This window comes from Schistocerca americana, chromosome 2 (assembly GCF_021461395.2).
Source record: "Schistocerca americana isolate TAMUIC-IGC-003095 chromosome 2, iqSchAmer2.1, whole genome shotgun sequence".
Taxonomy (NCBI): domain Eukaryota; kingdom Metazoa; phylum Arthropoda; class Insecta; order Orthoptera; family Acrididae; genus Schistocerca; species Schistocerca americana.
The window spans coordinates 795832603-795854197 of record NC_060120.1 but is presented as its reverse complement, the minus strand read 5'-3'; the positions used below and the strand labels follow the sequence as shown (position 1 = coordinate 795854197).

General features: G+C 43.8%; 1 protein-coding gene across 1 annotated transcript in view; it reads right to left on the bottom strand.

Annotated features, from left to right (window-relative positions):
- The window catches only part of LOC124596142 (cytochrome P450 6j1-like), a 134642-nt gene extending 113293 nt beyond the window's left edge, over positions 1-21349 (bottom strand). The window contains exon 1 of the mRNA XM_047135162.1: positions 21299-21349. Within this exon, the coding sequence (XP_046991118.1) occupies positions 21299-21335 (37 nt within the window). The 5' untranslated portion in view covers positions 21336-21349. The remainder of the gene's footprint in view (positions 1-21298) is intronic.
- Between the last annotated feature and the right edge of the window lie 246 nt (positions 21350-21595).

The following is a 21595-nucleotide window of genomic DNA, read 5'->3' as shown; positions in this document are numbered from 1 at the left end:
AAAAAAAGCCGGCGATATGGCAGTAGCGATCCCACAAGAGCGTGATCCCTGTGGTGTCACGGAGCTGACGAGACGGGTAGTCCCTCAGGAGGTGCAATTTTGTAATTTATAACATTTTTTTAAATTTTCGTTTACAACCCATACGAGAGGGTGGGCTTTCGTTTTTTCAAACAAACGTGCCAGTACCAGCAGCCTGGGAGTGGGGCGAGGGAGCCCCAGCTGGTTATCATTAGGAGGGTATTTCCAGTTCAGGTTACTCCTGATGACCACGGGAAACCTCCCGAGAACCTTTGTCGGACTGGGGGCTGGAACTGTTAATTTAGTCTATTTCACGTGTAATGTTGTCCATTGTCACAGACGAAAATGAAATTTTTGTGTATGTATGAATGTGTGTTGTGCCATTATGTAGAGAGCGACATCGAGCGGATACGTTTCTTCGGCGGCTGTGTCTTACCTGAAATTACATTTTACCATCGCTAGCCAGTGCGTACGTCTCACTTACAACTGAAACAAACAGTTGTTCATTCTGACGCTGCCATTCGTGGCTACGTTTCACATTGATATTATTACGAGAGCTATCTTTCTTCAAATTCCGATCGGTCGCGAAAGTAAAACCACAATGAAAATCCGATGAAGCTTTGCACATCTGTGTTGCGCAGTGTCTCCACTATGCCTGTCGATCAAGTCACGTTGCACTTGTCAGTTTCGAGAGAGTAGTCAGTAGATGGAAGAAGAGTAGAGTCTCCCGCCAAGAGTGAAGTGCGTGCTGTCATTCGATTTTTCCATGCTCAGGGGTGCAATGCAGCCGAAACTTATCGACAAATGAGTAGTATACGCCGAAACTTTCATGAGTGACAGCGAAGTGCGGCAATGGTGCAACAACTTTGAAGGAGGATGTACTGATATTCATGATGCAGGCTGTCAGGGAGGGAAGTATGTGTCACCAATGATCTTGTTTAGCGAGTGAATCAGGCGATTCGAGAAAATCAGTTCACAATTTCTCTGTTGAATGATTCGTTTTCCGAAATTTCAGGGTCAGCTCTTTATTCCTTCTTAAGCGAGATACTCAGCACCGCAAACTCTGTGAGACATATGTTTCTAAGGTGCTGTCCGATCATCGCAAAATACGACGAATGGGCGCCACCTTCGGTGAAGCAAAAGAGTTTTTGAACAAACCCATTATAGGGGACGAGGCACGGAAATGAAGAAACAAAAGAGCAATCCAAACAGTGGGTGCAGTCTCATTCCCCGAGTAAACCAAAGAAGTGCGAGCGAACCTTCTCCATCCGAAAGAGTATGCTACTGTGTTCTGGGGATTGGTGGAATTCATAGAACGTGGCGCGACCATCACTGCAATGTGATTCTTCAACGTCTACGAAGGGAAATTCAGAATAAGCGAAGAGGAATTTTGTCACTTACCACACAAGCCGGATTAAGTTGCATTGTACCTAAACTACGGTTCGGTAGTTTTGATACAGTACATAAATGATGTAGTAAATGATACTTTGCAAGAAGTACTGGTAGGATCGGTAAGCAAAGAAACATAAATGAATGAGTGAGAAACTGAGAGCGACGACCTCTCTTCGCTTTCTCGTTCGTTTGTTTGTGCACCCACATAAAAAATCCATGTAATTATGAAAAGGTTGAAAAACTCAACAAACCAGCTGCGAAACAAAGATGTATTAGCCTTTGACATAGGTTTCGATGTTTCTAAATATATCTTCTTCGGAAGGAGTTGGTCTTGTAACATCACATGATGTACATTAGATTAGTTGAAGCCGAGCGGTTCTTGTCATATATAGAATTGACAAAACAAGAACTATCCCAAGCCATGGCTTTAGTTAGCATCCAGATTACATTTAGCGCTCTTCAGAATGAATGGCTTGGGATGATTCTTGTTTTGTCAGTTTCATATATGACAAGAGCCTCTCTGCTTCAGCTAATCTAATGTACCATCATGTGATGTAAGAAGGCACAATCCTTCTTAAGAAGATATTTTTAGAAATATCGAAACCTAGGTCAACGGCTAATAAACCTTTGTTTTATAACTGTTTGGCTGATTTTTTCAACCTCAAGATTTTGCCATGTAATTATTGTTGTTATTTTGTTCACAACAGAGCGTTCTTCATCTTGATCGAATGTCGGAATTTCCTGTTATAGCAGGTAAGTGTAAAAGTTGTTTATGAGTAACAGAAACATGTTGCATATAAGCTCGACGAAGTATTGAAGCGATGTTTGGAATGTTTTTGCTTTGCATTTTTTAAAATTATACCTTGTTTCTAAGAAATTGCGTTTCCTAGCGCTTTATGGTAAATATGTATTTTAAAAAAAAATTTTGCTACGTCATCCCTCTTTTTCATGTTACAAATCGACTATTTTCGTATAAATCGGGAATTAAACATTCACAGTTTCAATTTTGCTGTAAATACTGATTATTTTTAATTAACAGACAGGGGGATGACTATGTTACAGAGCCTTTTCCATATTCTCACTTAGTTTCTAGATGGTTCACCGCTTCATGTTTCTAGGGGAATCTAGTAAGAGATGCATACGCAAACAACACGATTGAAATAAGGCGACACCCGATAGGTATGCAACATACTTAACGTACAGGTGATGCGGTTATGAACTTAACTGACCAACCGCAGTCTACGCCTACTCATGATAGTCTACTCTAGCCTACGGCAGTTTCACAATTCCAAACCGGGACTTGGCTCCCTCTGATGTTCCTCTGTTTGCTCATATTAATCGCTGGATAGGAGGGCAACATTTAACCACAGACAACGAGCTGCAGACAAGCATAGAGAATTGCCTAGCACAGGCGGGGTGCCTTCTATGACGAGGGTATTGGAAAGTTGGTACCACGCTACAACAAATATCGAAGTCGAAGCGGCGACTGTGTAGAGAAGCAGCTGGAAGCTGTAGCTAAATATTGCAAATGCACCATGTTTGATTTTCGGCTGTGAGTTCCATAAAAAAACTCTGTTACTAATATTTTCTTAACATCTTCTTACATTGCCCCTAGATGAATCTAGATTAGGTTTCCTGTTGTTTGGTTTCCATAAATTGCATGAGGAAAATGGCAGCATAATTCTCTGATGAGGACACGGCAGAGTTTGTGCTCGGCATAGTTGTCGACGGGACGGTAAAGCATGGTTTCCCTTCTTTTTCTGTTGTTTATCCTTAGTATGAACCACAAGACCACGCAAGCGAGCAAAGGTTCTTTCCATCTGGGAACAGAACAGATCAGGAAGTGCCTAGCATTGGTGCGATTCACCACCAATATATAATGTACAATGATACTGCAATATTTGTGTCGGCCTGCAATCTCAAGAATTTTTTTTCATTAATAATATCGGAAAGGTGAAAATACTGAACGGACAGCAGCGCTTGTTAGTACACCGTTTTTGAGATTGGGGCCGTTGCTGCGACCCCAGATTGAATCCGCCCAGCTGATTAACGACGAGGAGCGGTGTGCCGGCCAGTCTTCATGCCAAATCCAATAACAATCATACTGAACCCGCATAGATGCAAGACAGAGGCAAAAGAAAAAGAAGAAGATTCATGTTATGAGCCACCGATTGTGCACCTTCCTTTCTGCGAAGCTATGTCTTGCAAAAAAGACCGAGTCATGGGAAGACGAGGAATAAGGCATATTTTCCGAGCTCCTAGCCTGCCGGTGTGGCCGAGCGGTTCTAGGCGCTTCAGTCTGATACCGTGCGACGGCTACGATCGGAGGTTCGAATCCTGGATGTGTGTGATGTCCTTAGGTTAGTTAGGTTTAAGTAGTTCTAAGTTCTAGGGGACTGATGACCTCAGATGTTAAGTCCCATAGTGCTCAGAGCCATCTGAACCATTTGAACCGACCTCCTAAGAAGATTAAGTGTCTCAGTTAAGGACAGTCTCAGCCTCATGATCTCTAGTATTTGTTATATCCCCTGTAAGAGCTGAAGCAACTACTTTGATCAGTTCATCCGTACTGTTACCGATGTCTGTCCACAGTATCAAAGGCACATTAAAAACGAGGAACCTGATAAATCTGCAGGTGCTGAGCATAGGCTAACAAATAAACACAAAATACTGTTTGATGAAAAATTTTGTCTCTTGCTTCTATGTACTGGAATTCTGTCATTAAAGCGCGGGAGAAAAAGGAATGCACGAGAACAACTTCAACTGGAACAGCGACTATAATCTTAGTGGTGCTTAGAAGCGAGCTCTTGACGAGAGAACAGGAGAGAAATTCGGCACAATGCATACGCGCATACGTTAACGGTGGCGCCATCAGGGCAGACGTTAACGCCACCCATGGCAGCATGATTTAATAACCGACCAATCAGAAGTCCTCCATAGGCTATATAAGCCCACTACAGTAGCAACCAAAACAGTCAGCTGCTCCTGACGAAGGCAATGGTAGTAGTAGTCGAAAGCTCGAGATTTCACCCTGAATGATGCGGCAAGAAGTCCGAGAATATTTCATGCAAAAATGAATAGTTGTTTACTTCCATAGAGCCTGGTAGGCACTGCCTCAATTGTGCTTCCGCCGGCAGTGCAGTCCCATGCCATCCAGTCGCTTCAGTTTCATACACATACACTCTTCTGTGTGCCAACACTTTCATAACAACGCACTCTAAACGTGTGTTTACACTACACGAGACTTGTTTCACGGGACAGCTTCACACAGCTGTATCACGAGACAATGAAGCGAGGCTGTTCGGCAAGACGGCTGTCTAGTACTTCCATTTACGCAAAGCGAAACGTCGCATGAAATGGCCACGGAAAGGGTGCGCCGTCAGTTTGTGTGAGACCTGGGAAAAACATGGCACGATTCAACCACTGTTATTGTTGTAGAGCTCCGGTAGCTGAAGCGAGAGCAGCCGCTAGCAGCCTACTCGTCATGGCCGAATTCGTCCAAATTTTGTGGTTTGTGCAGGGCTTGAGCAGAACTGAAAGAGACAGAAGTGGGAGCGGCAGATGACCAAACCTTTAGAAAAATAGCCTTTTTGGCGCAGATCGGGAGAGGCCTGAGCCATTTACTTTAGCGTAGTTTCCAACCAGTGTTCGGTGCTGCGGAAAGAGTCCGGGATTGGGGTCGACTCACTTTTTTATTTTCAGTATTTACGTTACTTGAACCTCATACATGACGAACTAATACTCGATATATTGCATTTACAAAAGTTTTCATAAACGGCGTGAAAAAGAAAAGTAAAGGAAGATTTAGGATTGCAGATAAATTTCCAGGAAGGGATTGAAAAAGCGTTCAGGATTTCGTTATGCATGGTTTGCTGACAAACTGTCCGATGAGGGAGAACCTTTTATGAATGAGAATCATATTTCTTTTTCTATGGAAATTAAAAAAAAATGTGATTTTAAAAATGTGACGTTTAAAAGGTTTGCAAGATGCCGAGAAAATTATTGCTTCCCTGATTAATATCTCCCCAACACATGTAAATCATCAGCTGCAAAATAATAAACGTACCTAATTTTATACTCGCGTTTCTCGTTCACTTGTTACAATCCCGTCCTGGATTTAGTAGTGCAAGTCAAATTTCCCTTACCTTTCCTTTCCATCCCTTTGATGAATTTATTAAGAAACACAGTAAACATTATTTCGGTTTACTTCTAGCGCAAGTGACGTAAAAACTGAAGATAGAAATAGATTCTACCTAGAGACTCGATCCCAAGACCCTCGGATAACCGCTCAGTAGTCTTGCCGTTGCGTCAATCTCTGCCTAGAATATCTGCCAACCTAATGGCTCAGACCCGGCCTGTTCCGGGCCAAAAACGCTATTTTTTTCTAAGCGCTACGCCACCTGGAACTCCAACTTCTGACACCTTCATTTCTGGTCAGTCCTTGCATACACCATAAATTTGGATGAAATCGGTAATGGCCGGCCGGGGTAGCCGAGTGGTTCTAGGCGCTACAGTCTGGAACCGCGCGACCGCTACGGTCGCAGGTTCGAATTCTGCCTCGGGCATGGATGTGTGTGATGTCTTTAGGTTAGTTAGGTTTAAGTAGTTCTAAGTTCTAGGGGACTGATGACCTTAGAAGTTAACTCCCATAGTGCTCAGGGCCATTTGAACCAAATCGGTAATGACGAGTTGGCGCGGTCCCTTTGTTTACTCTAAATACGGCATTTACATGCTTCTGTGATGAACTAAATAATAAATGTGCGCTTATCTGTGCTGAGTTGTACGTATCAATTTTTCCAGTGCTAATGCCGCGTGTGCCGACTTTGTGATGTAGGAGTTGTGCAGCAGCAGATACTACGATTGTATCTAGCAACTGTTTGTGTTATCGTTAGAATTATATTTCATATATATTGCCGTGAGCAATGACGCTGGTAGTGTAATGAACGGGGAGCGTCGCTGCTTGGCGTGCTGCTAAGGGTAACCAGTTCAAATTCAACCACAAAAAATTATTTATTATTTAATATTTATCATTTCTGGCAGGTTTTTGAATTACCTAATGTTTGCAACGTTTCTGTAATCTGGAATATTCGATGTATATAGAAATACTAGCTTTCTGGAATATTCGAAGTTTGTATAAATACCTGCGCTCTCTGTGCAGGAGTACAGTTCATTTCTGCTGTCAGTAATAAACGTGCTTTCAGTCCTGTTGTGCGTCATTGACGACCTTGCTTTCGGATTCGGGCTTAGTGAGATTGCCGGCCCCGGTGGCCGTGCGGTTCTGGCGCTGCAGTCCGGAACCGCGGGACTGCTACGGTCGCAGGTTCGAATCCTGCCTCGGGTATGGGTGTGTGTGATGTCCTTAGGTTAGTTAGGTTTAAGTAGTTCTAAGTTCTAGGGGAATTATGACCTAAGATGTTGAGTCCCATAGTGCTCAGAGCCATTTGAACCGTTTTTTTTCTTAGTGAGATTCTGGCGAGCCATTGTTTTGTACTTCAAGAGATTTCCATCAACGTGGTTCCAATTGGGCAATGTAAAAGCTGTCGGTCTACACTGACACGGACCCAAATACAAACAGCACGTCGCTCCCAAGATGCGTATATTCAAAAAGATGGATTAGAAAGCAGCAGTATGTCAGCTGCACTTCAGGCATCCATCATTGTTTTCCGGAGACCCTGGTCAGGACGCGACGAAATGGCTGAAAAAATTCGACCGAGTCGCCAAAGACAACAGGTGGAATAACATGGTATGTATACGAGGATGGCACAGTCCAGCAGTGGTTAGAGAACAACTTAGAAAGCTCAATAGAAGGGACGAATTACAGGCCGAGCTGAAGAAAACGTTTGGTGACGGTAGACAGCAAGTCCGCTTAGCGGAAGAACAAGTGAAGAGTGGGGCCCAACATGATGGCGAAATGATACAGTCATATATACAGAATGTGTTGACCTTTTGCAAATTCTGACTCCGAATATGACAACGGGTGACAAAATTTCACATTCTTTTAAAGGAGTCACAGAAGAGATATATCATGCTCTTCCGGTAAAAGATATCATAACAATACAAGAATTCAACACGCGGTGCCGGCATATCGAGGAAATGCAACGAACAATACGAGACTGGAATAGAAGGGAGAAGCGATGGAGGTACCTTGAGTACCTCAAGGTACCCTCCACCACACACCGTCAGGTGGCTTGCGGAGTATGGATGTAGATGTAGATGTAGAAAAAGAGTCTGACTAAAGAGGTATGATCGGCTCCCGAGTGTGGTCCCTATGTTAGTTGGAGGAAACCATTATGAACTCTCTTCGCGAAGATTTTATGGTCGCCAGAACTTTCCGACCGAGTGCACAAGAGATAGCGACCATGAATGTCGACTTCATATGTTAGGAGGTAAAAGAGAATGTTGAACAAGAAGTGTATCAACTTTGGTACCAATCTCCACAACCATTCGAATGTGCCATGAAGAATCGACTCGACCAACACAATCGCCGCCGGCAAATCTCAACCTATCGTCCGACCAATCCAGGTACAACGAACCCCCCTAGCAAGCAAAACGCCCTGCAGAAGAACAGACATCTGCACTACTACAGAGAAAGAAGACCAGTATTCGACAACTATTACGCTGCAAGAGGTCAACCACCAAAACAGCCCTGTTCACACCAGCCAACTGTAGACGGTTATAGGCAATCAGAGGACCAAGCCTCACCCCATGCCCTGGACGATGTCACTTCCTACCATGACATAGCCATTCCCCATCGCTTTACAAAGGCACTAGCTGCTTTCCTAGCTGCTAATTTCAGGAAAACTGAGGTGGACAGCTATGGACGAGAGGGCACCATGGATGACAACCCTCCATGGATGTTATTTTCCAAGATACAGAAATCGCATCGCCGTCATCATCGACAGCCAACCAGTCTGGCTACTAGTCGACTTGACTGCTTCTTTCTCTGTAATGTCGAAAGCTTGTCGTCATCAGTTAAAGATCATCTTCTGTGATATGAAAGTGTTTGTGCTGAAGGTCGCAAATGAGAAATACGTCCAGTCAATAGTAACTATCAATGACAGAGCCCAGACCTTCGAGTTTGTCGTTTTAACAGAATGTAGTCATGATGATATTCTCAGATGGGATTTCTTGCAGGCATTACAAGTAATCACAGATAGTGGAAGATCACTGCTCCACCTTAAGAAAGCTATCCCAACAAGGAAGCATAACGAAGATTGCTCTGGGCGCTTGTTTGCGTTGAATACGTTTTTTTTCCTGCCATCATTAACGAGGGGAGTTCGAGTCGTCAGTCGAGATACAGAATTAAACTGCGAAACATCTCTCGATTACAAAAAGCTATTCAGGCTCACAAAGGAAGTCTGCATACCAGCAACGATCATAAGCGTTGTGGGGGGGGGGGGGGGGTCAAGGAGCATACTCAATCACTAATTGTCACGAGCAGTCACTCCAGCAAGGGTCGATAAAGAATCGTGCTCCGCTTCCACTACAGACAGCACAGCGAAGGAAGCTACTGTCGAATTGACAATAGGATCTGGCCTGACAAAGGAACACCGTAGGTGAGTAATAACCATTCTTGGTCAATATGCGGATGCCTCCAGATCCAAAGGGGATTTAAGTGGCAGTGATAAAACACCTTATAAACACTGAGAATCTTCACCAACTAGCCAGCACTCATATAGATTGTAGCCGGCTGAATGACAGATAATCCAGGAAGGAGTGGAGATGATGATGCAAGATGACACCAGAGAGTCTTTGGTCGTCTCCAGCAATCCTTGCGAAGAAGGAGAGTGGTGCATGGCGTTTCTGTAGCCATTACCGATGACAGAATGGAATCACTAGGACAGATGTTTATGCGTTGCAGTGCACTGATGACATCCTGGACTGCTTGAAAGGAGAAAAGTATTTCTCAACTATAGACATTCAGAAAGGCTACAGGCAAAGCAAGGTTGACGAGGCTGATCGGGAGAAGAGTGCATTCATAACTCCTGACAGCCGCTGGGAGTTTAAAGGTATACCTTTTGGGCTATGTAATCATTCAGCCACCTTCGAACGTATGATGGACAACCTGCTTCGACACCTTAAATGGACGACATGTCTTTGCTGTCTGGACACAATGTCGCTTTTTCAAGACGTTTGAAGGACATTCAAGCTTACTGACAACGCTACTGAAGTGCGTTAAAACTTCTGGGCTCTACCTGAATCCGAGAAAGTGCCTCTTAGTCTCCCAAGGAATACAAATCTTGGTGCACCTAATGAATAGCGAAGGAGTCCATCACAATACCGAAAATAAGAGCAGTCACACATTTTGCGATTCCTCGGCACAGTCTTGATGTGAGACGTTTTCCCGGTTTGTGCTCGAACAAACGATAATTCATAAAGGACTTGTGTACCGAGACATATCCCTTGCAAGAACTACTGCAGGGAGACGAAAATATTTCTGAAGCGAGACGAAAGAAAGAACTTTCGTTGTCCTTAAGAGGGTGCTAACATCTTCATCATTTCTAGCATTGTGTGACGAGAACGATGAGAAAGAACTTCAAACCAAACCAGTGTTGAGATAGAAGCAGCTCTAGCACAAATTTAGGAAAATGCTGGAAAGATGATAGCTTATGCTTCAAGAGTACTTTATAGATCTGAGAAGAACTACTCTACAACCGACAAAGAGTACGTTGGAGTTGCTAGGGCCGTCAACAAGATTGAGCCGTATTTATATGGCAAACCTTTCACCGTTGTGATGAATCGCCATTCTCTATGCTGGATGGCTGGCTTGAAGGATCCATTGGATTGGCTCTTGAAGTGGGCACTGAGGCTTCAGTAATACAATGTGGCAGTGGTATACTAAAGTGGACACAGACACAGGGATGAAGAATGTCTTTCAGGAATCCTTTGATAAAACACAGCAGCATAAACGAGACCTCTGTCATCGGCTGCACTAAATGACATAGCTGTTGAAAAGTGGGAAGATCAGTCATTGCTGAGAACCATTGAAGCCTTGAAGAAGAGGGGACTAATCACAGGAGGATTACAATTAATGAACAGAACACCGTATAAGAAGAATTACGATCGAATGGGGGCAGAAATCATTGGTCATCATCCTAGCTCATGTACGGGTAGCTATCCTAAAGCACTTCCACGACGTTCCAATATCTGATCATATGGGATTCACGAAGACCCTTGACGGAATCAGGGTATCACTGGCTTGGTCTCTTTTAATCCTTTAGATACTATGTGAGTCACTGTATGGAATGCCAATGGTAGGAGCATGTGCAGCAATTACCGCCACGCCGTCTGGTCTCAATCCTGTCTGCAGCAGCGCCTTTCCGCCGAAGTGGAATCGACCTGTAGGGGATCTTCCCGAATTCGAAAAATGGTAATCGATGAATAATAGTCTGCATTGACTCCCTCACCTGCTATGTTGTCAGGAAATCCGTGCCAATTGCCGAAGTTCCAGAAACGCCACTGTTCCTCGTAGAACATTTAAAGCACGTAGCACCCTGAGATGCTCTCCGATCACGGAAAAGTGTTTCATTCGAGGCTAGCATCAGAGACAATTTCAGGTTGCGACACCGCCCGCAGGATGACAACTGCCTACCATCCACAGATGGATGGCCTCACAGAAAGCTTTAATAAGACTTTGGCAGATATACTCTCGATATATGTTGATGTCGAACAGGGAGACTGGGATCCAATACTGCCTTCCGTGACATTCACACACTACACAGCGAAGCAAGACACTGCAGATTCCACATCGTTACTTCTGTTCCATGGTCGTGAAGCTGAAACGACAATGGATACACAGTTTCCGTTTCAGCTGTGAAACACATCACCACGACCAAAGAAGCATGGCAGCTGGCTTGCATATGAACATAGACGCCCAAGAGAAGGATCGAGAGTACTCCAACGCTAAGTAACGACCATTGTGATACGGCCTAGGAGACTTAGTACAGATTTTTACGCATGTGCAGAAAGTGAGACTCTCAGTAAAGTTTCTTAAGCGCTGCTGTGGGCCATATCGTATCTTTTGTTACTTGTCGGACGTCACGTCCGAAGCTGAGGGTTATGACCCTTCATCAACAAGGCAAAGGCGCAGAGACCTCGTCCATGTGCTCTGTGTGAAGCCCTTCTACGGTACAGAGGAACAGATCGACACTGGAGGTTCATGGAAATGAAGACCCACTCAACTCAACGGTTGAAAAGCTTCGATGGGAAGAGAGGCTACCTTCCATGCTTATCATAGCGAAGACGATGCAACGATATGACTAGAACGCAAGGATCCGTCAGCGTTGCTATACAGAAAACCATTGACTAAATTTAGATTCAGGGTGCAGTAATCGGCTTCAATGAGAACTTCTGAAACAGTGTGTCTCTGTTTCTTCAGGAGAGGGAGCAATGTTGTGAGCTAGGTGCATGTAGTCTGGTGTAGAGGTTAGCATAGCTGGCTGGTATGCTATGGGATCGCCAGTTCAAACTCGATCATAAGCAGTTATTGGTAATATTTACCGTTTCTGGAAGATTCTTGAAATACTTGTATCTTATGTTTGAAAGGTTTCTGTATTCTGGAATATTCGATTTGTGTATAAATTCTGGAATATTCCAAGTTTTCATAAATAGCTGCACTCTTCATCCAGAAGGACAATTCTGTCTGGGTACATGTTAGTGTCAGTAGTAAAGGTGCTTTCTGTTCTAAGTCTTGAGTTTCACTGACGACCTTGCCTTCGATTTGAACTTGGGTGTGTTTTCGGCTTGACAATATAATTGAAGAGGTATTAAGGTGGACAGGGACTGTCTGTTGTATACCGTTGCGGGGGTACTTGGCGACTGCCTGGAACCAGCCGGAAGCTCAGCTGGCCACAGTTGACATGCTTCATGGTGCTGCCGTGCTGCCCAGTATATCGGTACTGGGGAGCCCCCGGCAGCAAAAGCTGTGGCACCTCTAACATTGCTAAGAATGTGACAGCACCTTGTGTTACACTTGAGCAGATCAGTTCACATTCGCCTGGGCGTAAATGGCATACCACAGGATAGTCGTTAAGTAATAGGGTTCTGGACGAAAGGTGAAGATGGTTCCCCATGTATCTCAAAAACAGGTCTGAGGTCTTGTTCATTGAGTAAATATGAAGCAGCAAGGGACTCCTCGTCTATTTGGGGCTAGGGCTGATCTCACTGAAAGGTACCGACAAGGGCCAAGGATGTGTCTGCTGGTCATTGGGTGCGCCAACTTTAGGAAGATGATGAAAAAAAAAAAGGTTCAAATGGCTCTGTGCACTATGGGACTTAACATCTGAGGTCATCAGTCCCCTAGACTTAGAACTACTTAGACCTAACTAACCTAAGGACAGCACACACATCCATGCCCGAGGCAGGATTCTAACCTGCGACCGTAGCAGCAGCGCGGTCCCGGACTGAAGCGCCTAGAACCGCTCGGCCACAACGGCCGGCGAAGATGATGAAGCTCCTTATGGAAATAACAGTCAGGTTGCATCTGAGACGAGATTTGGACTCTGTCGGCGGCTATTTATTGCACAGGAAGCATGCAATCATCTGCGATTTGTCACTAATGTCGCCACGAATGACGCCTACAGCCACGATTCTAAGGGGTACAGGCGACTGGTTGAACTAGTGAAGACAGGCCGCGTGTAACATCTTCTATAACACACACAAGCAGTCTTGAGTAAACGCTCTGCTTCAAGACTGCTTGTGTCGCAGTTATAGTCATATATTATTGAGCACTTTCTCTGAGTTGTCAAGGTTGTACGCCTGGTTGGTTAGGAAGGAATTGAAGTTTGTGATGTCTGAAGATGGGTGTAATCTCGAAACTTGTAACATGTTCTAATAAAAGAGTCAATTAAACATCTCAAGACTATGTTGCGATTGTACAGCATTGGTTGCCAATTATTACTACACACACTGGCAGATGACGTTCACCCGGCATTCGCCATACCCACACCCTGCCATCGGATCGCCACATTGTGTACCGCGATTCGTCACCCCACACAACGTTTCTCCACTGTTCAATCGTCCAATGTTCACGCTCCTTATACCAAGCGAGGCGTCGTTTGGAATTTACCGGCGTGATGTGTGGCTTATGAGCAGCCGCTCGATCAAGAAATCCAAGTTTTCTCACCTCCCGCCTAACTGTCATAATACTTGCAGTGGATCCTGATGCAGTTTGGAATTCCTGTGTGATGGTCTGGATAGATGTCTGCCTGTTACACATTACGACTCTCTTCAACTGTCGGCAGTCTCTGTCAGTCAACAGACGAAGTCGGCCTGTACGCTTTTGTGCTGTACGTGTCCCTTCAACTTTCCACTTCACTATCACATCGGAAACAGTGGACCTAGGGATGTTTAGGAGTGTGGAAATCTCGTGTACAGACGTATAACACAAGTGACACCCAATCGCCTGACCATGTTTGAAGTCCGTGAGTTACGCGGATCGCCCCATTCCGCTCTCTCACGATGACTAATGACTACTGAGATCGCTGATATGGAGTACCTGGCAGTAGGTGGCAGCACATGCACCTAATATGAAAAACGTACTTTTTGGGGATGTCCGGATACTTTTGATCAAACAGTGTATCTCTGTATTTGAATACTCATGCCTATACCAGTTTCTTTGGTGCTTCAGTGTAAAATTGAAGTTATACTATGCTCAACGGAGCTGTGAAGTGTGTCCAATAAACAGTGCAACATATTTTTATCCTCGGACAGTTTCGGTTGAAAAAATACGGAATTTGTTGCGGAACATTCTCACTTCAGTCCCTATAGTATCATTATGTTCCGATAGGTGGCGGCGTTATACGTAACCTTCAAAATGGCGCCTGTAACGGGGGCGCGTTTCAAGCAGAAAGCTGTCATCGAGTTTCAGTTGATGGAAAACCAGAGCATTGCAGATACTAATAGGCGCTTCCAGAATGCCAACGGAAACCTGTAAGTGAACAAAAGCGCTGTGTGTCATCACTGAAACAAGATCGTGCAAACCTGTCCTACTATCGCGTGCCGGCCGGCCACATACAGCTGTGACTCATGCAGTGTTGGAATGTGCGCCATCGACGGATCACAATTAAACACCTCGGTGTGCAACTTTATTTCTCTCTTGGTAGTACTGACACACTCGTCCACTAGTTGGGGTACTCAAAGGTGTGTGTCTGCTGGGTAACTCGCTGTCTAACAGAAGACCATAAAGAGCAACGAAGCACCATCTGTCCGGAATTGCTTGCGCGTTACAAGGCTTATCGTGACAAAGTTCAAAGCCGCACCCTTAGCCAATAAAGTCATGACTACGGTTTTCTGAGACTCGGAAGGGGCTGACTCTGAATGGGTTATTCTGTTTGATGTCCTCCCTCACGGAGCAAAGATCAACTGTGGATGTGCAGTGTGCTACCCTCAGGAAAGTGAAGAAACGACTTCAACCTTTTCGTCACCACAAAAATGCAGACGAATCTCTCCTTCTCCGTGACAATGCAAGGCCTCATCCAAGTCTGCACACCCGAGAGGAGCTCACGATACTTCATTGGACTATTCTTACTCATCCACTCTTCAGCCCGAATCTCGCACCATCCGAATTCCTCTGATTGGCCCAATGGAGGATGCACTCTGAGGGAAGCAGTACGTGGATGATGGAGAGATTACTGACGCAGCAAGACAAAGGCTCTGACATAAAAACATGTCCGGCTTCAAAAAACAGTTAATGACGTATCTACTTAAGCAACAGTAATGCCTTCCTCTGTACACGAATGCACTTCACCTCATTTCTTCCCTCTTTCCCCCTCCTTAAGTCTCCCTCCCCCAAAACTCGCTATACTAGTAAACATCTACTTTACACACCAAGATATTAAAGTAAATCTGCACAAATCTTCATTACTATTGCCAATTTGCCTCATGTTTATCATTATTGTTTGATTTTTTTTACTGTAACTATTATTAATTTTGTCATAATTTGTATGTATAGCACCTGTTGTAAAAATACTGCCAGTACTTACTTTATTAGGTCTTAGTCATTACTCTTTATTCATATTGTGACTAGAGTAATCCAATTTTCTTATTTAAAGTATTGTCATGATGTAACTCTGATGTGTGATATGCTGCATGTGTGGAACACTGGTCCGACGTAAGAGAGGGCCTGCTGGCACTAATCTGATCAGGCTAAATAAATAAATAAATAAAATAAAGCGGGACTGACGGAGATCTGTGGCCAGAATACAATGCTGGCCCAGGCGCAAGTGTTTTGGGACACGCCTTTCAGATTTTATTGTTCAATATGGGACCCATTGCAGACAGATCCTGTGTGTTTCCACGGTGACTTAGCGACAATGTCAACTACGATTTGCGTGGGCACGCGATCATCAAGATTGGACTGTGGATCAATGGAAAGGTGATGCCTGATCTAATGAATCATGATTCTTGTAACACCAGGTTACGGCATCATCCAGGCGAACTGGTGTTTTAATCAACTACCACGTTACACAGGCCGGTGGAAGTAGTGTTATGCTATGGTTGGGGGGGGGGGGGGGGGGGGAAGGGGACATTTGACTGGGTTTACCTGTAGTGGTAATCAAAGGGACTATAACAGCTGTGGACTACATGAATATTATTGTGGAACACATGTTTCATGTGATAGCATCGTTCAGCAAGATAATTGTCTGTGTCATAAGGCCGCAATCCTGCCAGATTGGTCTGAGAGCGTGATAGTGAAGTTACACTGATATCTTCAATGTCATATTCTGCTGCCCCGTATCCAGTGGAGCTCTAATGGGCACCAGCTCCGACCCCACAGACCACAAGTCCGTAATTTACGGGAAAGGCATGACCTGTGTATTGACATACCTCCGGAAACCTACTAAGGACTTATCGAATCCACGCCACGCAGAATCTCTGCTGCACTGTGGTCATCATATTTTGGCTCGTCGATGTATTTCATAGGTGATCGAAATGTAATCTTCTTCAGTATTAGAGATGATAACGATATTCTAGCTGATTGGTGAGGAAACTGCAGCTTACGAACCATGTGGCTCTTTGGCCCGTTAAGTGAGACTATTCTATAAAGTACCACGTGCGAGCGCGCAAGTACGGTGCGACTGAAACTTCGTGGCCCAGGCAGGGAAGTCGGTTTTCGGCCTGGGTGAATCTATTTTGAAAAACAGGCGTTAGACGGGGTGTGTAGGTGAAACTGCCATTTTCTCTCGGGACTCACGACGAGACTAGAAACAACTCTCGAACCTGCATGGATGGCCAACTGGCCGAAAGGGGTCGATAGTATGTCGCTGAATGCATACAGACAGACAACAGCAGAGTACAAACAATGGCGACGACACTGTGGAAGAACAAGTTCAGCGAGTATTCCAAAGTCAGATTAAGACGCTCCGAATCAGAAACCAAGAAACGATGTGTAACGGGATCAGTCTAATAGCACTGTGAAATCAAGACTGACTGACTGGGAGGCTACGCTCCTGGCCTTAAAGGGCAGCCGCGAGCGCTGATTGGCCGGCAGGATGGGCGTGGTTTCGAAGACAGCGCTGTAGTGGCGACAGCGGCGCTCGCAGATTACAGCAGTGTCGTCTAGCGGTTATCATCGAGGTCCATGGCTTCGGGCGGGCTTTTAAAGTCGCCGGGATAGGATACCAGGCAGATTTCGTGCACTTGCTGCCACCCGCACCGCTTTTGCTGCTTGTGACAATCGTAAGTGGGTGGTGGATAATGCTTCGAAGGTCAGCTGCGTGAGTTAATTCTTAATGTGCTGAAGTTGTACATCTACATCTGCATCTACATCCAAACTCCGCAAGCCACTTGAAGGTGTGTGACGGAGGGTACTTTGAGTACCTCTTGGGTTCTCCCTTCTATTCCAGTCTCACATTGTTTGTGGAAAGAAAGGTCGTCGGTATGCCTCTGTGTGGGCTCTAATCTCTCTGATTTTATCCTCATGGTCTCTTCGCGAGATATATTTGTAGGAGGGAGCAATATACTGCTTGACTCCTCGGTGAAGGTATGTTCTCGAAACTTCAACAAAAGCCCGTGCCGAGCTACTGAGCGTCTCTCTTGCAGAGTCTTCCGCTGGAGTTTATCTATCATCTCCGTAACGCTTTCGCGATTACTAAATGATCCTGTAACGAAGCGCGCTGCTCTCCGTTGGATCTCTTCTATCAACCCTGTCTGGTACAGATCCCACACCGGTGAGCAGTATTCAAGCAGTGAGTGAACAAGTGTGCTGTAACCTACTTCCTTTCTTATCGGATTGCATTTCCTTAGGATTCTTCCAATGAATCTCAGTCTGGCATCTGCTTTACCGACGATTAATTTTATATGGTCATTCCATTTTAAATCACTCCTGATGCCTACTCCCAGATAATTTATGGAATTAACTGCTTCCGGTTGCTGACCTGCTATATTGTAGCTAAATGAAAAAGGATATTCGCAGCAGATTACACTCGTCTACATTGAGATTCAATTGCCTTTCCCTGCACAGTGCGTCAATTCGTTGCAGATACTCCTGCATTTCAGTACAATTTTCCATTGTTACAACCTCACGATATACTACAGCATCATCCGCAAAAAGTCCCAGTGAACTTCCGATGTTATCCACAAGGTCATGTATATATAATGTGAACAGCAACGGTCCTACGACACTCCCCTGCGGCACACCTGAAATCACTCTTACTTCGGAAGACTTCTCTCCATTGAGAATGACATATTGCGGTCTGTTGTCTAGGAACTCTTCAATTCAATCACACAATTGGTCTGATAGTCCATATGCTCTTACTTTGTTCATTAAACGACTGTGGGGAACTGTATCGAACGCCTTGCGGAAGTCAAGAAACACGGCATCTACCTGGGAACTCGTGTCTATGGCCCTCTGGGTCTCGTGGACGAATAGTGCGAGCTGGGTTTCACACGGTCGTCTTTGTCGAAACCCATGCTGATTCCTACAGAGTAGATTTCTAGTCTCCAGAAAAGTCATTATACTCGAACATAATACGTGTTCCAAAATTCTGCAACTGATAGACGTTAGAATATAGGTCTATAGTTCTGCGCATCTGTTCGACGTCCTTTCTTGAAAGCGCGGATGACCTGTACCCTTTTCCAGTCTTTTGGAACGCTACTCTCTTCTAGAGATCTACGGTACACCGCTGCAAGAAGGGGGGCAAGTTCCTTCACGTACTCTGTGTAAAATCGAACTGGTATCCCATCAGGTCCAGCGGCCTTTCCTCTTTTGAGCGATTTTTATTGTTTTTCTATCCCTCTGTCATCTATTTCGATATCTACCATTTTGTCATCTGTGCTACAATCTAGAGAAGGAACTACAGTGCAGTCTTCCTCTGTGAAACAACTTTGGAAAAAGGCATTTAGTATTTCGGCCTTTAGTCTGTCATTCTATGTTTCAGTAGCATTTTGGTCACAGACTGTCTGGACATTTTGCTTTGATCCACCTACATAAGACCAAAATTTCTTAGGATTTTCTGCCAAGTCAGTACATAGAACTTTACTTTCGAATTCATTGAACGCCTCTCGCATAGATCTCATGTAAAATGAAGCCGTGGGAGGAATATCTATTCCGTTGAAGGGTGTGGAACCGTTTCTCATGCAGTGTGGTAAAAACCACGCTTCGAAAGCGATTTAATTACAACTCTGAGTCTGCAGTAAATGAAACAGACGTTGATAGTGACAGAGAAATATAAGCTTGTGTAATAACAAGTAAATTACTTGTAAATATGGCTAATTTTCTTATTTTCAGGGTAGAAACAGAAATCTGATGGGACCATTTTGTTGCCGTCTGTCTGTCTGCCTGGCTGTCCAGCTGTTCAAAATCCTTTTTTTCAGGAACGGGTAGACGCATCACGTTGAAATTTAAGTCGCATATTAAGATATACGGTCCCTTACCAATGTAAAAACGTGAAGCTTCTAAGTCAATGTAATCAAAAGACACATTTATGTCACAAATTTTGATACTCGCAAACTCATTCATCAAAGCTTTTCCCTTGACCTAGAACCACGAAATTTGCCAAGAAACAAGGTTTCGTACCACAACCAATTGAAAAAATCTGGAAGTTGTTAGTACGTAATTATATCACACGAAAAATTTTTGTTGTCATTTGTTATCAGACTGTCTGTCTGTTCTTCCGTCCGTTAAGGACTCTTTTGCTCTGGAACGGATAGACATATGAAGTTGAAATTTATGTCACATACTGAGGTCTATGGTCCCTTGGCAATATAATAAACGTTTGCTGCTAAGTCAATGCATTCAAAAGATACGGCCATGTATGCAACATATTTTGATACTTCCAATTTCACTCATCAACTCCTATAGGGTGTTTCCTGTTTGTTTAGTAAAATGAAGGAAGCAGGGTTTCACTTTTGCGATTATATCACAGGAAGAAAGTTTTTTTTTATTTGTTATCAGACTGTCTGTTTGTTCGTCCATTCGTGGGGACTCCTTTTTCTCAGGAATGAGTAGCCGCATCAAGTTGAAATCTAGGCCACACATTGAGGGCTATAGTTCTTTGGTGGTGTAAAAACGTGAAGCTTCTAAGTCAATCCAGTCAAAAGATACGTCCATTTATGTCACTTATTTTGATAATCGCAAACTCACTCATTAAAACCTACAGGATACTTCTCCTTGACTAAGGATCACGAAATTTGACACGAAGAAATGTTTCACAGTAAAAGTATAGGAAAAAAAATCACCAAATTGTTAATTTGTAACTATGTCACATAAACAAAACATTTCTTTTTCCATTCGTTATCCAACCTCAAACTTTAAATCAAAACATTCTCAAAAGTCTTGTAATTCCTGGGACCGATATCTTGCCAGTATCAATTTCGATAACACGCAAAAATCGTCGAGATCCTCAATTCCTGGGATGGACGAATTGCCTACATTCATGATTAAGTTTATATCGAACCATCCGGGGGCTACTCCTACTCTAATCTGACTATTTTTTAAAATTTTACATACTTATCTGGTGTTTGCACGCTGTTATCTTTTGGTGAGCACTCTGAAGCGAACGTATGTTGATTTTTAACACTAGGAATGGTATTCCAAACTCAAAATCAATTGAAAAAACTAGCTTTGCTGTTATCTCTGTATTTCGATCTATGTAGTCATATGAACAATCATTTTCAAACATGAACCTTATCAAGAGTAAATTGAGAAGTCTTATTGATGAGAACTAGGAATGGTGCCTAAAATTAAAAACTAAAATATACAAACCTGATTTACCTAAACTTTCCTAGGAGATTCGAGGCCATTGTTCACATTAGTTTTCGTCGGCCAGTGCCATGATTTCTTTTTACGGATGCTTTACAATTTAATTTCATCAATAAATAATGTCATTATTAAGTATGATATCAAACGTACATAACGTTTCAGTCTTAGTTAAAGTACAAGTACAGTTTATGAAGTTAATTTTAGGGAGCATTAAGGAGTGAAAGAAGGTGGAGAAAGACGAAACAAGTATGCAAGAAGAATGTGGATGGGAGGGTTGGAAAGAGGCGATCTCAACGACACTACCTCAATAGAGGACATATTTAGCAATTGTAGCTTAGGAGTGCCCTAATTAAGTTAGTAACAATTTACTTAGGTATATAGTTTAAGCTAAAAAGAACTGTCTCTCAAAAGATATTTCAGTCGTTGCACTGTGAGTATTCTCTCTTTTGACTAATAGTTTGCTGACCACTGTTCTAACTGATCAATGTATTATCTATTGTACAAATATCAGTCTGGCACTTCAATTATTTTAGGCTCAAGGTGCTACGCTAAGCCAGTAGTTATTGCAATGCAAAAGCCGCAACACATAGGTCTTAAGGAAGGAGCTCTCCATGGAATGAAATAACTGCAAATCTCTCTTCACATATGTTTGGTACTATTGAATAGTATCTGAAGCCGTAAACGTACCAGTATCACGATCAGTGTTGGACATCGACGTCGCCATCGCAGTACGAAATGGTGATCGTGGCACAACTGCCGTCATGACGGCTTTTCCAGATCCGTCCCGCGTGAATGCTACGCCCTTGAGCGGGAAATGTCACAGCAAATACATGCAGTCGAGTGCACTGTACCTGAAGGACAAAGAAAGGACTAACTTGGTGAGTGCTGTTATGTTGACAAGGAATCACTATAGGCCGAAACACATATTGTGTGTGTGACAGCAAATGCCTCCTTTAACCCTATTCAAGTCTGGTGCTAACCGTA